Raw genomic sequence first — 21277 nt, 5'->3', positions numbered from 1 at the left:
AAAAAAAAAAAAGATTTATTTATTTATTATATGTAAGTACACTGTAGCTGTCTTCAGACACACCAGAAAATGGTGTCAGATCCCATTACAGATGATCATGAGCCACCATGTGGTTGCTGGGATTTGAACTCAGGACCTTCGGAAGAGTAGTTGGTGCTCTTAATCACTGAGCCACCTCACCAGCCTTGTTTCTCTCTTATTCATACCTTATCATAGTAGTTACTTGTTAGGGCCTGTTGAAATTTGAACGAATCTCCCAAGTGGCAGGAGGTGAGAGGAGGGGTTACCCTGAAGTGCAAACACTGTTTTCTGACTCAGCTGGTATCTTACTGAGGAAATGTTGTGCTCTGGCTGCAGGTCTCAGACTAGCAGATGAGGCCGCCTGTAGTCACTCTCCCTTGTTGCTGTCTCAGACACTGTTCTTTGTGGCCATGGCTGGTGGTGCTTGCCTTCAAGATGGATGATGAGTGAGGTTTTAGATGTTAGTTTACATCTAAATTACTAACAGGAAAATATTTTAAAATTCCAGTGTGTGGATATGTAATCTTCCGTTGTGCAAACTCTCAGAAAAATGCATTCCGGAAGAATCCCACTGATCCAAAGCTTGCACGTAAGGACTGACTTTTAATTTGTTGATTTATATTTATTACATGTAGATCTTTATGTCTCTTTACTAGAAGTCATTAAAGCAGGTTTTGTTTTTATTTAGATTTGAAGACCATTCATACTTCCACGGGAAAGAGCCTGCTTGTTTCTGGATGGTGGGGCTTTGTTCGCCATCCCAATTACTTGGGTGATCTCATCATGGCTCTGGCGTGGTCCCTCCCATGTGGTAAGCATCTCAGTGCTAATGTGACTTTCTCTGGACAGGGATGTGTCGGCTCCGGGGTCTACTCTCTTGCTGTCTGCCTTCTGAGGGACTGGGGATGTTTTGAGGTGGTGGAACGTTTTGTTTGTGTTTGTTGAGGGAAGGCAGAGGACTCATTGCGCCACTGTTCCCGCAGGGTTTACCCACCTCCTGCCTTACTTCTATGTCATCTACTTCACTGCGCTGCTTATCCATCGCGAGGCCCGTGATGAGCATCAGTGCAGGAGGAAGTACGGCCTGGCCTGGGAGAAGTACTGCCAGCGGGTGCCCTACCGCATATTCCCCTACATTTACTGACCTGCGCTGCATGCCTCACAGTCAGACCGCTCCCAGAAACAAGGGAAAGTCCAAATGAACTAACTTGATGCACTGACAGGATCTCTAGGTTTGTCTTTGAGTCAGGACTATAGAGCGAAATAGTACATCTTTTAATGTAGTTGAATTTATTCTTATTAAAGTATGGCAGTTAATGTAAGGGGAATTACAAAGATGGTATAATTTGCTTATTAATAGGAAAATTTTAATCCCTAAAAATCTGAACTTTTGTTTTTGTAGGTTTTTTTCAATTTTTCTTTTTGCCATTTGATTTTTCTTAATTGAAAACTCTTAAAGTACATCTACGTTTCATTGTGCTTAGAACAGAATTCTCTTTATGTCAGTTTATTAGTCTATAAATCAAGCAAAATGCAGCCCGATATTGGTGGTGTATGTGAATAATAAGGGCAGATTGCTTGCAGGATCTTTTTAAGGGAGACCATTCATAGCAGTGACTCCACCTCAGCCTTTGGAAATACAAATACATAGACTACTTTTATGTAATATATGGTGACTTTTGATTTTTTTCTGTACAGTTTTTGAATGTGAGATAATTGTCAGAAACGAAGTAGTTTTTTAACAAAATATTTTCAGTGTTTTAAATTAAGTTTTGTAAAGTAGTATGGATTTAAAAGTGTAAAGCAATTACCATTCATTTAAAGTTAAAACATAGGAAAGTTATTTTTCTTTATCCAAAGTTTGTGAATTTGGCTTTGCTACCTCAATTTGCAGGTCTGTGTTTGCCTTTATAAACTGTTGCAAATAGAAAAAAATATATATTTTTGGAGTAAGAGCACTATTTAAACATTTTTACACACATTGGTGTTGGAAAAATTGCCATTTTAGGCTACTATTTTTATATATTTTTTGACTTACAATTCAACAGTGTTTTTGCTACTGTTTAGCTAGTACAGTTTATACTATTTTGTATCCTTTATGTTTTTAGAACTCTCTAGAAAGGGGTTCTACCTGATACAGCTTTCTGTTTTCTCTCTCAGTTTAATAGATGTGTATAAGCTGGTTGTAGCCTTCAGTTCTAGTGAGGTTGATTAGTTTCACAGTCACTGTCGCAGACGGAGTAGGACAAGTGCCAAGCTCACTAGGCTTTTTTATTCAAAGCTATATTGTCTTCAGAATAGACATAAGGATGCAATACATATAGTGTGTACATTTGGGTTTCTAGTACACATACCACCTATGAGGCAGATGCACAGTGTTCAGGTCACCCTACCCTGTAGCTTAGAGTGTCTTAAAGTGAGCTGTGCTCGTGGGACCGTGACGTGGAACACTCTGCAGTCTGTGACTCTTTGCTGTTTTACTAGCCCGAAGGTCTTCAGAGGTGTTTGCTAGCATGCCGCCTTTTCTCCTGGTATCTCATGGTGTGTGCTGATAAGCTTACAAGGAAGCTTTGGGTTCTTTGCCTGGCAGTGAAAGGGCGGGCGGTGCTGCAGGATCTGGATACCAGGTGCAAGTTGTTTTTAATTTGATGTTTGGCAAGCTTTGTAATAAAATTTTGGTTGGAAACAAAAAGTTGAAAATAAAGAGTTGCTGTTAGAGCCTTATTTCTCTCCTTGCCACAGCTTTGGGATTACCAACAGCAAGATGGCCAGCCTGTTTTGCCATACCACCCCCCTCCCCTTTTTTCCTAGGATTTTTTTTCTTTGTTTTCTTTTTTGAGTCTTTCTGAGCTGTAGGAACCCAGGGACTCGCCAAGTAGGTTTATATAGCAAAGCAAAGATTCCAGAGACTGACCCAATGGTGGTTCACTCCTGTAATCACCTCAGTCCAGGAGGATCTCCATGGATTTGAGGCCATCTGGGCTAGAGAGTGAGACCTTGTCTTAAAAAAACAAAATCCTAACAAATCCCAAACCTGAGGGTTTAGGGGTAGGGATAGAATTTCCAACTCCTAAAAAACTGGTCGTGTTTACTGTTTGCTGTTTAAGAACACCCAAGTGCTTAAAAAACTGTTGTAGGTTCTGTGACTCTACAGGCAAATGTGTGTTCCTAGCAGAAGCAGCCCTGTTCCTTTGAAAGACCGCACAAACAGGCACTGCTTACAGGTTGAAGTCTCCCACACATCTACCAGGCTTGGCTAGGCACATGTTGTCACGAGGATGTCGGTGCCCCCCCACCCCCCATGTGAGTGTAGGAAGAGCCCAAACTAAGCCCAAACTAAAACTGGTTTGGTCTGGATATTTATTCATTCTTTCTTCTCACACAACAGTGCAACCTGCATGGTGATCCAGTGACTTGGAGGTTTCTTCGTTGGTAAAAGCACTGATGTTAAGAATGTTAATGGTAAACCAGCCGTGTCTCTTGACCTCTCAGGTGTGTAGTAGACTGGACATTCAAACGTTTGCAGTTCTGTCTGGTCAGAATCCTGGGAGGTTTCAGTAATCTAAAAAACCAAGAGTCATAGTCAGTTCATAGTTAAAGCTAATAGATCACATTTCCTATGAGTAGGTGTGAGGGTATTTATGTTTTTGCACTGAACATGTCTAATGATAGGGTAGTTGCATGTTGAAATTATGTCTAGAGAAGTTAAAATAGTGATAACATGATAATGTTTAGTGTACCCGAGAGGCAGCTCCGAACATCAGTGTTAGCCAATTTTTAGGTCTTGAACAGCATTGTACTGTGTTGTTGTTGTCTAACATACATTCTTACATGTCCTCATGAGACCACAGGTGATGAGAATTCACAAGTTTGGTTTTTTCTTACCAAGTCTGCTGATTACCTTTGTTGGCAAAAAGAGGATGTCAGGGAAGTCGCAGCATAACTGAGTGGGCAGCGAGTCCTCCAACACTTCCTCTTCAGGATCCCATCGTGCCCCCTCAATGAATAAACCAAAAATGTAAACTCCTCTGGGAGAGTGGTCCTGGTGTTGCTGATGAGAGAGGGGAAGGGTCAGGGGACTTCTTTCAGAAGTCACAAGCCTCCACTGAGATTGCCTCCCCACCCCTGCCGTCCAGATGGTGCATCCCAACTTACGCTGTCCTCAATATGTAGGGAAACCAGACTCTAGATTTCTGGTTTTTCTTAGAGGGAAGAGGCAACTGTGAAAGGAGTCAGCAAATGGTGCTCAAACCTGCCTGCTTCTCCCATGGGGCTCCTCATTTGGGAATGATTTGGAAACAAAGCAGGAGGGAACAGCTCTATAGCACATCACTGATTCAGGAAAAATAAGCCTTTAACTTGGAATACAACTTTGAATTTATGGCTGGGTGTGGTGGCACAAGCCTTTAAAAGTAAAAATGTCTAGGAATAAACCTAACCATGGAGATAAAAGTCTCCTGAAAAGTTTTAAGATACTGCAAAGAGAAATTGAAGACATCAGATGATGGAAAGACCTTCTATGCTCCCGGATTGATAGACTATGTCAAAATGGCTGTGCCACTAAAAGCAATCTACAGAGCCAATACAACATCTACCAAAATTCCAGTGGTCATCTTCACAGTATTAGGAGAAACCCCCTAGAATCTGGATGAAAACACTAAAGATTACAGATAGCTAAAGCAGAAAGAACACAGTTGGAGGTGTGGCATTACCTGCCCTCAAACTGTGCTACCTAGCTGCAATGGTATAGATTACATTGTAGGCACAAAAGCACATGGGGACATGAAGACTCAGAAGCTCACAGAACTGTGGACACCTACATCCCATCTATACATCTAAATGAGCCATGCCTTTAGTCATAAGATGGCAGCTGGACCCTTTCCGGTTTCCTTAGCACCCACTACCTGGAAAGCTCTCCTGACTATGTTGAGCCTCTTCTGGAGAAGTTTGGAGATATCATCCTTTTGGCTGACATTGCTGGTGTAAATTACTCTGTGAGTGAAAGTGAGGGCGTCCATGGAGATTCCCCGTGCCCTTCCATAGTCTTGCAGCACAGCAGTTAAAAAGGCTTTGAAGAAAAACAATGTCAAAGTTCTGGTGAGCCTCAGGTTCCCTGTGGGGTAGGTACTATGGCTGCCCCGTGGAGATGAAGGGAGGGAAGAGCCAGGGAGGAAGGGTAATGGGGTTTCTGTATCAGTTTACTTCTAGATAAAACATTACATTTTAGAAGGAAGCTTGATATAAGAAGCAGGATGTTCTAAAGGGAGGCAAAACATTCCATCCTGCAGTGAGCCTTAAAACTCAGGAAGGGGGTTGGTGAGATGGCTCAGTGGGTAAGAGCACCTTCTGCTCTTCAGAAGGTCATGAGTTCAAATCCCAGCAACCACATGGTGGCTCACAACCACCCGTTATGAGTTCTGACGCCCTCTTCTGGTGCGTCTGAAGACAGCTACAGTGTACTTACATATAATAAATAAATAAATCTTTAAAAAAAAAAAAACTCAGGAAGGAAGCGATCTGGAAGCTTCAGGAAGTTTCTGAAACTGACTAGTTTCACCACACCCCTCCCTCCCTCCCCAAATGTCAATAAACAGTAAGGGTTGCTGAGAGATACTCTGAGGCATGCTGGACATCCTGGGCAAGACACTTCAGTTTGTTGAGCTGCCGGCAGGTTGTGCAGGGAGCTCCATCCAGGACCATAGCTTTTATGAGCCATCACCCGTGCTGGGGCAGCTTTGGTGCTGCAGCTCTGAGTCATTTCTGCCTCTCTAAGTAACACTACTAGAGTGGTTCACTGAGTTTGGACTTCGGTGGTGTCCTTATCTTGGTTGGTTCCTTATTTGATGTATAGATGCTGGTTAACACTTACCCGGGAATAGTGTCACATACCAAGGGAGTAATAGCAATGGAGCCAGCCACCTACACTTTCAGGCCTGTGACACATGGTTATTCTGTAGGTCCATTGTGCAGGGAGAGGGGTCACAGTGCTGGTACCTGAGCCTTTTCTGGTCTCATTTTGGCTTATCACTGTGACTTACAAGTAATCTTGGTCACAGAGATAGGTAGTTGGTGAGTGAGTGTGTGACCCAGGCAATGTTCTGGGCTTGCTAACCTGCCTGTATTTCACCCTGGGTTGCATGGGAAGGTACAGATGAAAAGGACAAGGTCAAACCCACGCGAAGAGGATTCCTTTATCCCTCGGAACCAGAGGTGGCCTTGAATCCTGCTGAGTTATGCCTGCTCTGTCATATCATCTCAAACAGGGAGGCCAGCTGGTTCTGCCTCCCAACTTCTCCTTTCTCTCCTGTCCCAGGATCCCTGACTGAAGCCACAGCCAGCTTTTAACTGGAGACGAAAGTAGACTTTTCTATGGCCAAGGCCAAAACCAAACCTGAACTCCAGCCTACCAAAGCCCTCCTTCTCTGTCATATTGGTGTCTATGACAAACCTTCCTGCCTCCCTCCCTCCCTCCACCCCTCCCTCTCTACTTCCCTCTCTTCCTCTCTTCTTCCCTCCCTCCCTGCCTCCCTCTCCCTGCCTCCCTCCATCCCTCCCTCTCTTCTTTCCTCTCTTCCTCTCTTCCTCCCTCCTTCCCTCCCTGCCTCCCTCCATCCCCCCCTCTCCTTCTCTTCCTCTTTCCCTCCCTCCCTCTCTCCCTCCCTCATTGCTTCTCTCTCTCTCTCTCTCTTTCTCCCTCTCTATTGCAACAACTCCTTGCTGTCTACACTGCAGCCATCTTTATAGCTTCAGGCCACACTTGCTGTCTGGATCTGTGTCTATCCTTGGTTAAACACGTTACTCTTAAGTCAGGCTAAATTAAAAACATAGTCACTTGGGTGAGTCCTTCAAAGTTCTCTTAAGTTACTAGGTAGTTGTAGGACTTTGGACAAGTTTCTTCCCCCCACCCCCCCATTCCCCCAACCTTTTTTAAAATATTTTTTTTCTATTAGATTTCTCATTTTACAAATGTGAGTGTTTTGCTTTCACTGTGCCTGTGCACCACGTGTGCGCTTGGTGTTTCTGGAGGTCAGAAGGTTGATTGATGTTCTGGCATTGGAGTTATGGATGGTTCTGAAATTCCATGTCCCTGCTGGTAACCAAACTTGGGTCATCTCCAGAATGGCTGCCAAGCCATCTCTTCAGGGCCTCAGGCGAGTTTTTTCCTCGATGGACATACAGATGACAACCTTCAAAGACTACGGAGGGAACTGAACAGAGCAAGACTGGCAGCCTGTGGTGCTGTGTGGCTCCTCTTCTGTCCTGCTTGGGCAATACTTGGTGGCAAATCTCATCCTCAAGTCCCTTCCTTAGTGGCCTTCTGTGGCCATCAGTTAGGATCTCCCTGTTTTATGTACCAAGTAGTAATTTGTTCATGCATGGGCTCATGGGAAGTCACCATTCATTCCTCAAGTCTTAACCGTGAGCTTTGCTGGTGCTGGACAAATTAGGTACCGGGGGAGTGCAACAGAGATAAAGGAAACCCAGGCTGCCCCCGTGGAGCTCCTCCACTGTGGCTTGTTCCTTCCAGGTCCCTATGGGCCTTGGCTCCCTGCTACTGTGACACATTCCATTTAGTATCTGTGCTGAGCGGGTAGGGTATAGCTGACATTTGATCACCAATTCTTGTTAATAAGTGTCTGAGGTATGGTATTTCCTCTTGTAGGCATTAAGGAGGGTCTTGGTTCTGGGTCTTTGATATGGAACCAGTGGCTCAGGGATGAGAAAGAACAAGTCCCAAGTTACCCTAGAGATAGAGAGAGGAGGTGGAGGAGGGAGGACAGGCTCAGGGCCCATGGGCCTGCAGGAGCTGTCTTCTGGGCTAGCAAAGTGGAGTGGCTGCGTGCAAACGCCAGAGCCAGATGTGGGTCTGCCCTGGGTGGGAGCGCTCACTCACCTTGCGGAGAGAAGAAGGCAGAGAGCCAGTATCGTGCAGGAAATCCATCAGTGATTTCACTCCTGAAGTCAGTGGGACGTTTGGCTTTCTGGCTAGGCTGTTTCCAGATTGTAATTAACAACATGTACCTGGTGAGAAGCCAGGGGTAGGGTAGGGCAGGGCAGCTGAGGGCACGGCCGCTGCTCCCTGCTCCCTCTCAAGTGGCCTTGGCAGCCTCCACTAGGTCTACCAGGGAGCAGCTCTGACCACTCACTCATCCCCCTCTATCTCAGCCTCAGTTTTATACTTTTATGGACACGGGGCATAGCTTGAGGCGTCTTCGGGGAAAGGGAGGGTGGACTATGGAAGCCATGGACTTGGAAACACCTGGCTGGACTGGGAGAAATCGGAGCATTTGTTTCTGAATTGCAGGCTGTGCCCATGGGTGGGACCCATGTGTGTCTGGGCACAGGCTGGACACAGACCCTCTGGGTTTGCATTGCGATACTTTTGTATTCTACCTGTGACACCTGCTGTGGCTTATCCCTTCCTGAAACAGGTTGATGGCAGGGCTGGTTACCCAACCCCTAACCATGGGACTACTGGGAAGACTGAGTCAGGGAGCCACAACTAGGGTTTTTCACACACTCTTCCACATTCCCTCCCGTCCCTTTTCCAGGCAGAGTGCCAGCAAGCTCTAGCAGAGGCAGGGAAGGAAAGAGAAGCAGCGCTGGCTCTTACCGATGGTGTATGGCTGTGTAGGCCACTTTGGCCCAGGTGTTGAGGAAGTTCACCCGCTGGATGAGGTTGCTCACCCAGAAGCTCAGGGGCTTGCAGGACTTGTAGGCGTTCTTCTGCAGATTGGGAAAGAGAGGCACATTGTTTTCTTTAAACCTGTATTAGAGGTCTGTGGGCACATTTCTGCCAGGGAGAGACGCCTTGGCAGGAGATGCCATTTTTCAGCTGTAAAAACAGTGATAAGCCTGGAAGGTAGTACCAAGGAAACCACACCACCCTAACTGAATGTGCCCGTCCTGACTACAGGTTTTCATCACTCTTAAACCTTCGCCTCTCGCCTCCCTCTTCTTTTGGGGACACTGTTCATGAGGTCCCTGGGTTTTAGCCACTTGAACTCCCTAGCCTTCCTTGAGAGTTCCTGTCCTTTTCCTTCCAGCCCAGCAGAGCTTGCCTGACCTCTTGACCTTCTAGGGTGTTCCCTCTGCATGCAGTCTCCATTGTCCACTGTCAAATCGTGCTTATAACAGGCCCCCAGATGTCAAGGGATGGAGGGAGTGGGGTTTGAAATCTGCTGCGGCCTCTGTCCTCTGTTTACAGCGGGTGTCTTGTGAGGGCGTCCTGGCCTCCAGTCCCCTCGTCTGTCCTCATTAGAAGTCAGCTGCTCTGCAGTTGGTCCCACTCCACTCTGGGGCACCCATCTTTCTTCTGGACTCTGTGTACTTCCTTTCAGTTCTAGTTCACCAGCTTCGCTCTCAGAGGTGAATCTGCTGCCCGATTTCTTCCAGCCCTTGCTTCTCTCCACCCTCCCTCCCTCCTGATGCTCCCAGTGGTCCCTCAGGAGTGAGGAGCAGGATGAGAGCATGAAGTCTTGCCTGGGGTTCTCTTACCTAACCATTCTCAGTAGCTTCACTCTCAAGTCCCCCTAGTTCTACACACTTCCCGTGACCATCTTGTCACTAGTCCAGTTAGCTTAGCTCAGATCTGTCAGGCGGATGTGTAGCCACTTAGCCTCCCGCAGCTGTGTGGTAGCCTCCCAACACGGTACGACGAGCCAGAAATCTGGTCAGCCTCAAGTTCTGCCATGTTCTACGCCAGGTGGTGGTGGCACCTGGGAGGCAGAGGCAGGAAGATTTCTGAGTTTGAGGCCAGCCTGGTCTACAGAGTGAGTTCCAGGACAGCCAGGGCTACACAGAGGAACCCTGTCTCAAAAAACCAAAAAAAAAAAAAAAAGTTCTGCCATGTTCCACATGTGCAGTCTACACATGCTACATTTCAAGTTTTCACTGGTTCACATTCAGTTTTTAAAGAATTAGTTATCACTGATGCCTTTAAGGTCTTTTACTGTTTTCTACACAGGGGGTTTGTCTGTTTGGTTGGTTTTGGTTTTTCGAGACAGAGTTTCTCTGTGTAGCCCTGGCTGTCCTGGAACTTACTCTGTAGACCAGGCTGGCCTCGAACTCAGAAATCCGCCTGCCTCTGCCTCCCAAGCGCTGGGATTAAAGGCGTGCGCCACCACCGAGCCGCTTGTTTGTTTTTTTAAAAAGTATTGTATTGACCTGCAATCACATAACCACACGATTACTCGTTTGGGGTAATGACTCATTGTCATTAGATGTGTTTACTGAGTTGGACAACCAATGCTGCCGTCTCCTCTAGCACATTTTTCACTAAAAAACCAAAGCAAACATCAGTCCCTCCTGGTCCTTTCTCTGTTGCTGCTGTGTTATCTCTCACCTGCAGCTGGAGGCAGCCACCACTGTGCTGGCTTGCGTGTGTGTTATGGACCTCTGGTTTAAGTGATGGCCTTTCATGATTACCTTCCTGTGTCCCGCAGCAGAGCTGCGGTTTTCAGGGTTTGCCCAGGTAGCAGTTGCCAGTACTGTTTATTTCATTGGTGGCCGTCATTTGTAGTAATTTCCTGTTCCCTAAGAATATGTGGCTTACAGCATCTCTAAACATTTAAAGTTTTATACTAACTAAAACTATGAATAAGATAGAACAGTGGACTGAAATACTACAGAATATAAGATGCAAAGCAATGCCTTTCTCAACACACAGACCCTTAGGACACTGCTGAAGGTAACTACTGAGATCTGCTTTTCCTGCCACACCTTCTGTGTTTCTTCTTCTTCTTTTTTTTAATATTTATTTATTATATACACAGTGCTCTGCCTGCATGTATGTGTACTTACCAAAGAGGGTGCCAGATCTCATAAATGGTTGTGAGCCATCACGTGGGTGCTGGGAATTGAACTCAGGACCTCTGGAAGAGCAGTCAGTGCTTTCAACCTCTGAGTCATCTCTCCAGCCTCCAACTGTGGTTTTTTTTTTTTTTTTACAGTTAGAACACATGCACTTTTACATGCAATCATATGCCTCCATATTCTTCTGAAGCTTTCAAAACTTTACCAAGACTCTAGGGAAAGGGGGAGGGGATCTTTGATCTGAGTGCACACACCTCATCTTGTGGCCGGACCTTTGTTCATGGAACCAGATTCCTCTCCATTGTATCTCCTGGCTGTTTTCAGATTGATAACTTACAGCTTTGTGGTAAACAACTTCGAGATAAATTTGGGTGGGATTGCCACATTGCTGTCTAATTGGTTGTATTTGCTCACATTTGTACCCAGAGTAGATTAGCACAGGGGTTGTCACTGTCTCCTCTGTGGGACCATCAGCTCGGGCAGGAGGCAGAGAAGCGGGGCTGCTTACCTGCCACAGCATGGGCACTCTGGCCCTAAGGAAAGAGTCGTACATCTCCTCCAGGTCCGGAGTGAGGATGCTCTCTCCCTTTATAGCCAGTTGAAGATTCTTTAAGGACTTATGTATGACAGATAACAACTTATTGAAACATTCTATTTCTTTTTTCAGGAAGGGTATCAAGACAGAGTGGATAAGAGGATCATATCCTGAATGAAAGAGAGAGAGAGAGAGAATGTGATGTTTACAGGGTAAAGGAGGTCTGCCTGACGTATGCAGGTTTCCAAGAGGGAAGAAGTCCATGCATTTGATCGTGGTCGTAGACATTTTCTAGAGAAGTCTAGATAGCAAATATTTTAGGGTTTTTTTTTTTTTTCATCAACCATATCGCTTGTTACCGTGTCTCATAGTAAGTGTGTCACTGTACCTAACATGCAAGCGAATAAGCAGGTGGTGTGTCTCCAGAAAGCTTTAGCCATTCATGGTGACACAAACTTTTAGAACTTGGGAGGCAGAGGCAGGTGGATCTCTGAGTTCTAGGACAGCCAGGGCTCCTTAGCGAGACCCTCTCTTTAATATGTTTTAATGTTTTTTTCAGACAGACCTGAAGGCTAGCTTCAGCATTCTGAGAGATGCATCTTCAGAGACCCTCTTGTACCAATGCCAGCACACACACTTACACTGAGACCGTGGTAGTGACTAGGTGATCTCACGGGACCACTGTCCATTATGTGTTATCACCGACTGCATGCCACTCCGCATTTTGGTAAATTGTTGCTCAACATTTGGCTCCAAAATGAACTTTGGAAAGAGACTATGGGGCTGGAGGGATGGGTCAGTGGTTAAGAGCATGTATGGTTCTTTGCTCTTGCAGAGAACCTGAATTTGACTTCCAATACCCACATCATGCTTAACAACTGGCTGTAACTCTAGCTTGAAGGCATCTGATGTCTCTTGGTGTCCCTGGACATGTGTACTCAAGTGTATGTCCCACCAGCATACAAACAAACTAAATATATGGTTAAGAAAAGGGAAGTGGGCCGTGTGTTAGTGGCGCGTACCTTTAATCCCAGCACTTGGGAGGCAGAGGCAGGCGGATTTCAAGGCCAGCCTGGTCTACAAAGCAAGTTCCAGGGCAGCCAGGACTACACAGAGAAACCCTGTCTCGAAAAACCAAAAAAGGAAAGTGGAATCTAGAAAAAGGAATTGTGGATGTTAAAATTTTAACTTGAAAATGTCTCCACAATACAGGCATTTATCTCCTCAAGAGCTGGGACTGGGCCTGATCTCACCTCTGTCAGTCTTACTGCTTTAAGCGCCACCTCAGAGGTCAGAGGGCGCGGAGAGTGGCCCAGGGACCCCAGTGGAGCCTGTGTCTGCTGTGGTGGCTGCTGCTTCCTTCCTGGTCCTGGCGCCTCTGGGCACCCTCCTCTGTCACACACTGCAGCCGTTTTCCTTTCTGCTGCCATCCAAGTGATGACCGCTCTACCTCCCTCCAGCGCCAGCATATTTCCTGGAGAAGCCCAGGGCTGCTACTCACCTTGAATATTTTTATGAAGCCTCTCCCAAATTGGACTTGCCATAATAAATTTGAATGTGGCCTGGCTTTCAGGCTCGGAAACTTCCTCGTTTTCCACGGTCAGGGGCAGCTGCGTCATTATATCAGATAGGACCTCCATCACCAGGTCGTCGGTGCTCTGCTCGGGGCTGCAGAAGAATTGGGGAGACTGAGGCACAGACCTACTCCTTCTGGGAGTGCCCTCTGCTTTGGCCCCACAGAAGGTGGGCGGCTTCATGGAGCCCAAAGCTGTGATACAGAAGGGCTCAGGGACCCTGCAGCCCACTCTCCCTTTTGGAGGAGAAGACGGTCCCATAGCTTCCATGTTTATAAGGAAAGGGGTTGTAAAAGCCTTCTTTTTGTCTCTAAAACAAGTCCTTACCAGATACATCTGCAGACAGGTGTATCCCCAGACAGAAGACAGAGGTGGCCAGCCCAGCTGCTCAGTTGGTCACATCCCTCTGTCCTTTACCCCACAGCTTCTGACTGTGCGTGACATGAGCATGTACACGGCTGGGTGTGACTGGTGCCACATGGCTGGAGGGATGCTTTGGAGTCCTTCCAAAGATGAGAAGCCAGGGGTTGGGGGGCTGACCGGGCAGAAGGTGGGTGAGCTGGGGACATGTACCCTTTGAGCTCCCTTTGCTCACCAGTATGGGACAAGTTTTTTTTTTTTTTTAACCTAACATCCAAGTTTCTTTTTATTTAGCCAAATGAATGTTACCTCTCCAAGCAGCTGATTACCCTGACGCTATCAGTGTGACCTTTTAGCTCAGCAGCACTGCTCCTGGGCCACCATATACATCTATCACCGAAGGACAGGATTTTCTGTTGGGTCATCAGGTTTTGCTTTTGGCTTTTGCTTTGGTTCCTCAGCAGCCATTTAAGGTGGCTTTAAAGTAATTTCCAAAGTCAAAAAGCCTTGATCATATTGAATATGACAGGTCTCCCAATGGCATCTTACAGACAAATGAGTTTCCATGTTTGAGTAATATGACTGGAGGAATCATGGCCTCCGAGTGACTGAAGAGAGAGACTATAAAACATGTTTAAGATGCTATTTCTTTCAAACTGAACATTCCTTCAAAGAAAGACTCCTTTGTATTGAGGAAATGAACTAAACTCAGAAAGCCCATGGACTAAGGCAAGTCACAAGTCTCAGGGAGTTCCTGAAACTTACAAGATTCACAAAGCTCCCTGCAAAGTTCTATCAGAATTAACAGTCACTGGGCAGGAGAGACTGATGAGCAGGGCAGCCTGCAAGCTTTGGGGAGTTGCCACCTGTATTAGTGGTGACAGAGATGACAGGCTCATCTATGCTCCTGTAAGTAACCCATAACCCATACTCCTGAAAATAACTTCAGTAAACCCACTGGTTCATTAAGCTAGATTTGGGAGGAATTGTTTCTGTTATCTCAGGTGAATTGACATTTGTCTGCTCTCCCCAGCAAAAGTGACACAATTCCATTATAACCATACCCTCTTCCCCTGCTGTATTGCAGAATGCTAATAGTATGGAGGGTGTCATCAGGGTCTATGGGAGAGATATTCCACCTGTTGCTCTCTGGGAACACGGTTCCTCCTGGGCATCTACCTTTCTCCATATGTGCAATTTCCCCCTATGAAGCAGGCAGTGCATCCTCACTTCTAGTGAGGTGGTACTTGAACTGTGTCTATTTTGTGTTAGTAAAGAACACTGGGTGACGGATCAAATAGCAAAACCCGTGTGCCAAAGCCAGACAGCATTCTGGCTGCTATCTGAATGAGTTGGGATCCAAAGAAATAAGGCAACTATAAAGAATACAGAATTCCAATTGGTTTGGAGGTACACGGGGGAAAATACACATATTTTAATGTAAACTCAATCTATAGACATTAGAGAATTATGTAGTTGGCATCTAGGGCTGTGGCTAATGCGGCCACCTTGCACACTTATGGAGCAACTATCCTGACAGCTACAGTGTTCCGAGTATGCCACTCACATTCCCAACAAGAACTAACTCCAGCAAGGAGAAAAATTATAAAAAAAGGACATTTTTCTGCTAAGGAATGTTATTATCTAGACTATGGTGCATGTGTATGTGTATATGTGTGTGTGTCTTGTGTGTGTCTTGTTGGTATATGGGAGTTTGTCTTGTGGGTGTTGCTTGTATGTGTGTGCATGTGAGTGTGTGTTTGTCTTGTATGGCTTGTGTGTGTATGTTTGTCTTGTGTGTGTGGCTTGTATGTATATGTATGTGTGTAGCTCATGTGTATAGGTGTGTATGTGTGTGTGTGTCTTGTGTGTGTGTGTGTGTGTCTTATGTGTGGCTCATGTGTGTATGTGTGTATGTGTATGCATGTGTTGTGGTACCCATATCTGCACATGTGTGCAGGTGCCTATGCCTGTGTAGGCTTATGTGGATGTCAGAGGTTGATGCTGGGTGCCTTTTATTTCAATTGTCTCTCAATCTTTTTTATTCATTTCTCTATTGAGCCTGGACCTCACTGTCTTGACGAGGCTGGCTGGCTAGCAGCCCAGGATCCACCAGTCTCCACCTCTAGCACCTGGTTACAGGTGTGTGCCTGGCTGTGAGGTGGGTTCTGGGGATCTGAACACGGGCCCTCATGCTTTCCCAGAGGAAAAGTGGACCTGGATACACTGAGCCAACCTCCCAGCCCATAAACACGTGCAATATTCAAGAGAACTGGGCATTGTAACCTTGAGAGATGAAACTTATGTCTCCATGTAAAAAAAGAGGCGACCGAGAAAATAAACAGAAATCTAAACTTGCATGAATGAGAGAATGAAGGGAGTGGAGACTCACTATATACGTCTGAGTATAGATTTATAAACATGATTGACAGATGTGAGAAGGCCTGGCAGACAGACAACAGAAGGATGCCAACTTTATAACAAAAGTTAATCTATTTGAAAATGTTTGATCAGGCCTACAAAGGGGAGGCAACTTTACTGAAAGGCCTTGAATATCTTTGTGAAGATATTCTTCTCCTAGGTGTTAAAACACTAAAAACAAGGCGGAAGTCACTGGGCTCTCGGGAGTCCCTGTAAAGTAGCCACATGTCACCGTCTGGACTCGGAGATAGGAACACTTGTTGCCATCCCCATCCCAAACTGACATGGTAGCACTAGGATTTTGACAGAGGCCTTTGAGGCAGACAGGGAAGAGGAAACAAGCCTACTGTGGTCCAGCTCCTCAGCAGTGATGTGTGGGCTCTCCCGGCAAGGTCTACACACAGGAGAGTGGAGTTACCTTGGAAGGCAGTCAGCGCCTTGAGGCCTCTAGTTAAGTAGCTCCGGTGGACACATTTGGTGTCATTTTATAGTCTCGGGGGGAGGAGGCTTGAATTAGGGGCGTACGCATTACATCATTTGGACCTTAAAACGGCCTTGCAGGGCACACAAGTGTTTCCACCCCCTTTCAGACAAGGCCACTGAAGCAGCAGGATGCTGACCTCAGAGCAAGCAGAGCTATCCAGAGTTACACGGGCCTCTAGCTACTGACAAGTCTATCTCAAGCACACAGCCCATTCTGTCGTTTCGATGGCTCGCTATGCCTCCTCCTGAGAAGCACATGCACGTGTTTCGCATTTAAACAAATGAATTTAAAGCCAGGTGGGGTGATGCATACCTTTACTTCCAGCACAGGGGGGCAGAGGCAGGCCTAACTCTGTGAGTTTGAGTTCAAGGCTGGCTTGGTCTACGAAGCCAATCCCAGGACAGCCAGGGCTATTACATAGAGAAATCCTGCCTTGATTTTTTTTTTTTTTTTCCGAGACAGGGTTTCTCTGTGTAGCGTTGGCTGTCCTGGAACTCACTCTGTAGACCAGGCTGGCCTCGAACTCAGAAATCCACCTGCCTCTGCCTCCCAAGTGCTGGGATTAAAGGCGTGTGCCACCACTGCCTGGCCCTGTCTTGAAAAACTTAAAACAGAAAAACAGATCCACGTAAAAGATAACTCACCAGGTACAATTCAGTCACTTACCCAACAAATATTTATTAACTAGCACATGCTTGGCAAGTGTGTGTGCACGTGCACCCATGAGTGTAGGTGTGTGCATGCACATGCGTATCATATACTTGCATCTCTGATATGGAGAGTTTAGGTTTTTCTATCATGCAAGTTATACTTTTTTCTCCAGATTATACCTGGTAATTCCCACCCAATAATAGGCCTTGTGTATTCTTACTTGATCATGAGGTAGCCTGGGGCATCTTTTGATTGCATGTAGATGAGATTTTCAATGCATTTCTGGGTCTTGATCTCATTGCACATGTATGTGGCCTCGGGGTGGATCCCTAATATTTCGGGAGAGTCATCGTCTGGAAAGGACTGGATAATGTTGATGCAGTCGTTTAAGCTCGCATCGCTGGGCACTGGCTGGTACATCTGGAAGTTTAATTGCTCTGTTAGTTTTGCACGAGTAAGACATCTCCTCTAGGCAAGGAACGGAGACAGCATCTCCCCATGACCATTTACTCACACCGCTCTTCTTAGTTCTCTGTGGGTACAGACACTCGGCACTTGGGACCACTCTATTACAAATTGTATGACACACACATATAACTCTCTGGTTGGGAAGGTGGGGGGACATTGAAAGGCCTTGATGACGTATACTCTAGGTAACAGAAGTAAGAGGCCTTTTGTACAACCTGGAGAAGCCATGTGAGGGGGCCAAGGCCTCATGTGTCAGAAGTGCGGTGACCAGTCTGGTGCCACTGGGAGAGGATGGGACTATAGGTAGGGAGGAAGCTAGAGGGTTGTGGTGTGCCACTGAAGGAGATGCTGGGACGCCTACCCTGTCCAACTTTGTTTATTGGCTGCCATCAGTGAGCAGCTGCCCCTGTCGCATGCTCCCACCATGAGGTCCTGAGCCGAAACAGGTCCCAAAGCAGCACAGTTTACTATGGATGGAAAGCTCTGGAAATATAAGCCAAAAATGCATCTTTCCTCCCCAAAACTGTTAGCCTTAAGCATTTGTCAAAAATGCTGGACATCTGCCTACTACAGATATTAATAAGGAACGACCAGTGACCAGGAAGAGAAACGCATTGCTCTAGATGGTCAGTCAGGAGGGTGGTGGTGGTGGCTCTCACTGAGGACCTAGTGAGGACCACAGGACATGCCAGAGAACAAAGCCACTGATGGAGACATTATCAGTGAAATAAACTAAGATTATTACAGCGAGGAGGAGGGACTAGTGAGTTGCAATGGCCATAAAAGTTTCAGAGTTTTAAAGTAATTAACTGGAACGAAAGATTTCAGAATATATATTTTTGTTTATGTGGTATGTTGCAATATATATATATATATATATATATATATATATACATATATGTCACTGTATCTCCTGTTCATTACACACATTCAGTGTGACAGTCTACATACAGAAGACAAACACACTACACTTACTAAGCAATTTTAAAGCATTTTCAAGGCTAATTTTAGCTTAGGGACTGACCTGAGAATCTAAATTTAATTTAAACATTCCTTTAAACATTTAAAAGCAAATAGAAGCTTTGAGTGTCCAATATGCACCTTGGCCGTCGTGCACCAGGCAGTCCATCAACGCTATTGTGAAGACACTTTTTTTTTTTTTTTTTTTTTTTTTGCCTTACAAGTGAGTTTCTCTCAATTGTCACTTTCTTTGTCCATTTCTCTGAATTCTCAAGACTCTGGGCAGGTGATCTGGCTCTGACCTCTACTTCTCTTGATGACACCAGGCTCAGGTCTTTCCCATCTCCTGATGTCCACTTACCTCTTGATCTCCACCCCCAAGGGTCAGAGGTCACAGAGTTGTTTCCCCTGTAGCAAACATTTGTTTCTCTCTCTCTCTCTCTCTCTCTCTCTCTCTTTCTTTTTTTTTTCGAGACAGGGTTTCTCTGTGTAGCCCTGGCTGTCCTGAAACTTACTCTACGTAGACCAGGCTGGCCTCGAACTCAGAAATCCGCCTGCCTCTGCCTCCCAAGTGCTGGGATTAAAGGCGTGCACCACCACTGCCCGGCTGTAGCAAACATCCAGTGGAGCACAACTGCTGGTGTCCAGCCTGGATCTTTGCCCACAAGGTCGAGGCCTGCACGAGGACAAGCTAAGGAGGTGAGGAAAGGGAGCAGAGAGGAGAGCTGGAGTTTTCTACCTCGGGTGCTTGTGGCCGAGACAGGGTTCTTGCATGGCAGCCTTCCACACACTAGTGGTGTGTGATTTCTGCCCTGTGGCCCTCAGCTTCCCTGCCTGCAAGCTGGGCAAACAAGCTGTGACAACCAGTGAGAAACACATGCACATTGTCTAGCGTGGACTCAGTGGTCTGCCTGTGTCCTGCTTGCTTCTGCTTCCGTGGGCTTTGTATACAGCACTCTGAGTCTTCAGAGGGCACACGCCATCTCTTTACCATTCCTTTCATTTATTGCCTGGTATATTCTGGCACTTAATAGAATAGTGGGAAGCTGGTTTTGTAATACCATTCTGAAAGTTAATGAAAGCCACTAATCATCAAAATTTGCTGGGAGACATAGAGGAATGCAACAAAGCCCCCTTAGAAATAATTAAGAAGAGAGACTCATTTCTTACCTCGTTGCTAGAGAGACTGGAGTCAGCCTTCAGCATTTCAGGATTGCAGAATTTGTAGAAAAGAGTCTTCAGGCACCGCTTGTCCCACTCATCTGTCATCCGGCCACCATAGATTACTTCTGAGATCAGGTAGTTCATCTCCTTCCATGGAACTTCTGACTGGCCAGAGAGGACATTTCCCAGCACTTTTATGGACACCTGTTGAAAGCCCCCCATACTTTGATATTTCTGCATGTGTTTTTTTAGCTCAACTGGTACTTCACATAACACCAACAGCTTTCCTATGGCCAGTTTCTCTATACTCTAGTCTCAATTCCTTAGGGGACTGAGGCAGGAGATTTACAAGTTCAAGGTCAATTCAGGCAACATAGTAAGACTCTGACTCAATAGAAGAGGACTGGGGGAGCTGAAGAGATGGCTCAGTGATGAGGGGCACTGGCTGCTTTTCCAGAGGACCTAGGTTGCATTTTCAGCACCTACATGGTGGCTCATAACTGTCTGTTACTCTAGTTCAGGGGGTTCTGATCCACAGGCACAGACATGGGCAATGCACCTTATTCATAAAATTATAGTAATAAAAAAGGCTCTGGGGCTATAGCTTAGTGGTAGAACACCTGCCTAGTAGTGTGAGGCCTTGGGGTCTGGGAAACCAGTCCTGGAAAACTAACTAACCAACCAACCAAACCAACCAACCAAGCCTACCAACCAACCTACCAACCAACCAAACAAACAAACAAACCTACCAACCAAACCAACCAACCAAGCCTACCAACCAACCTACCAACCAACCAAACCTACCAATCAACCAACCAAGCAAGCCTACTAATCAACCAACCAACCAACCAACCAACCAACCAACCAACCAAATGAACCAACCAACCAACCAACCAAATAAACAACCTACCAACCAACCAACTAACCAACCAAACCTACCAACTAACCAACCAACCAAACCTACCAACCAACCAACCAACCAACCAACCAAATGAACCAAGCAACCAACCAAATAAACAAACCTACCAACCAACCAACCAACCAACCAAACCTACCAACTAACCAACCAACCAAACCTACCAACCAACCAACCAAACCTACCAACCAACCAACAAACCAACCAACTAAACCAACCAACCAACCAACCAACCAAACCAACCTACCAACCAACCAACCAACCAAACCTACCAACCAAACCAACCAACCAAGCCTACCAACCAACCTACCAACCAACCAACCAACCAATCAACTCAACCAACCAATCAAACCAACCAACCAACCAACCAAACCACCAACCAACCAAACCACCAACCAACCAACCAAGCCTACCAACCAACCAACCAGTCAACCAAACCTACCAACCAACCAACCAAGCAAGCCTACTAATCAACCAACCAACCAACCAATCAACCAACCAACCAACCAACCAACCAGAGAGGAATAAAGTATCAGGGTATGTGTCTTTCTCCACTAGTAACTGCACTGCTGTGGAGCTATATCCTCTGTAGTTATGGTTGCTGCTTTAACAGATGCGCAGGGCACTGCATGTCAGGGCACAGAAGGATGCAGAAGGGAAGAGCCTATCCCCATCCTCCTCCCTTCTCCCCAAGGCCTACAACAGCAGGTTCTTGGTGTCCTGGAAATGACCTTGATGTGACCTTGCATACACAAGTGGGACCCCAGGCTCTTCTCCCTTCCCCCTAGCTGCTCTTCCCGCTGCCCTCAGCTCTCTTGGCCTCTCTGTTTCTTTCTGGCTTCCTAACCTCCCGACTCTCACAGGCGGCGCTGAGGGTACACATACTGGCTCTCAGCTGTTTTTGTTCA

At 46.2% G+C, this 21277-nt stretch overlaps 2 protein-coding genes across 12 annotated transcripts in view; one reads left to right on the top strand and one right to left on the bottom strand.

Annotated features, from left to right (window-relative positions):
• Lbr (lamin B receptor) overlaps positions 1 to 2739 on the top strand; it is a 28987-nt gene extending 26248 nt beyond the window's left edge. For 3 of the 4 annotated variants that reach the window (XM_031336930.1, XM_031336942.1, XM_031336937.1), the window contains exons 12-14: positions 530 to 610; positions 710 to 832; positions 1005 to 2737. In XM_031336930.1, coding sequence (XP_031192790.1) covers positions 530 to 610; positions 710 to 832; positions 1005 to 1165 — 365 coding nt within the window. In that variant the 3' untranslated portion in view covers positions 1166 to 2737. Of the gene's footprint in view, positions 1 to 529; positions 611 to 709; positions 833 to 1004 lie in introns of all 4 variants that reach the window. The other variant, XM_031336921.1, reaches the window with a different exon arrangement.
• Positions 2740 to 3364: 625 nt separating this feature from the next.
• The window catches only part of Dnah14 (dynein axonemal heavy chain 14), a 230250-nt gene continuing 212337 nt past the window's right edge, over positions 3365 to 21277 (bottom strand). For 7 of the 8 annotated variants that reach the window (XM_031336881.1, XM_031336892.1, XM_031336907.1 and 4 more), the window contains 9 exons: positions 19460 to 19657; positions 17082 to 17281; positions 12873 to 13039; positions 11345 to 11541; positions 8636 to 8748; positions 7916 to 8043; positions 4926 to 5089; positions 3923 to 4072; positions 3365 to 3583 (listed from right to left, as the gene is read on the bottom strand). In XM_031336881.1, the coding sequence (XP_031192741.1) occupies positions 3386 to 3583; positions 3923 to 4072; positions 4926 to 5089; positions 7916 to 8043; positions 8636 to 8748; positions 11345 to 11541; positions 12873 to 13039; positions 17082 to 17281; positions 19460 to 19657 (1515 nt within the window). In that variant the 3' untranslated portion in view covers positions 3365 to 3385. The remainder of the gene's footprint in view (positions 3584 to 3922; positions 4073 to 4925; positions 5090 to 7915; positions 8044 to 8635; positions 8749 to 11344; positions 11542 to 12872; positions 13040 to 17081; positions 17282 to 19459; positions 19658 to 21277) is intronic. The other variant, XR_004109335.1, reaches the window with a different exon arrangement.

Source organism: Mastomys coucha, unplaced genomic scaffold, assembly GCF_008632895.1.
Source record: "Mastomys coucha isolate ucsf_1 unplaced genomic scaffold, UCSF_Mcou_1 pScaffold1, whole genome shotgun sequence".
In the NCBI taxonomy this organism is placed as follows: domain Eukaryota; kingdom Metazoa; phylum Chordata; class Mammalia; order Rodentia; family Muridae; genus Mastomys; species Mastomys coucha.
This window is presented reverse-complemented; position numbering and strand designations above follow the sequence as displayed.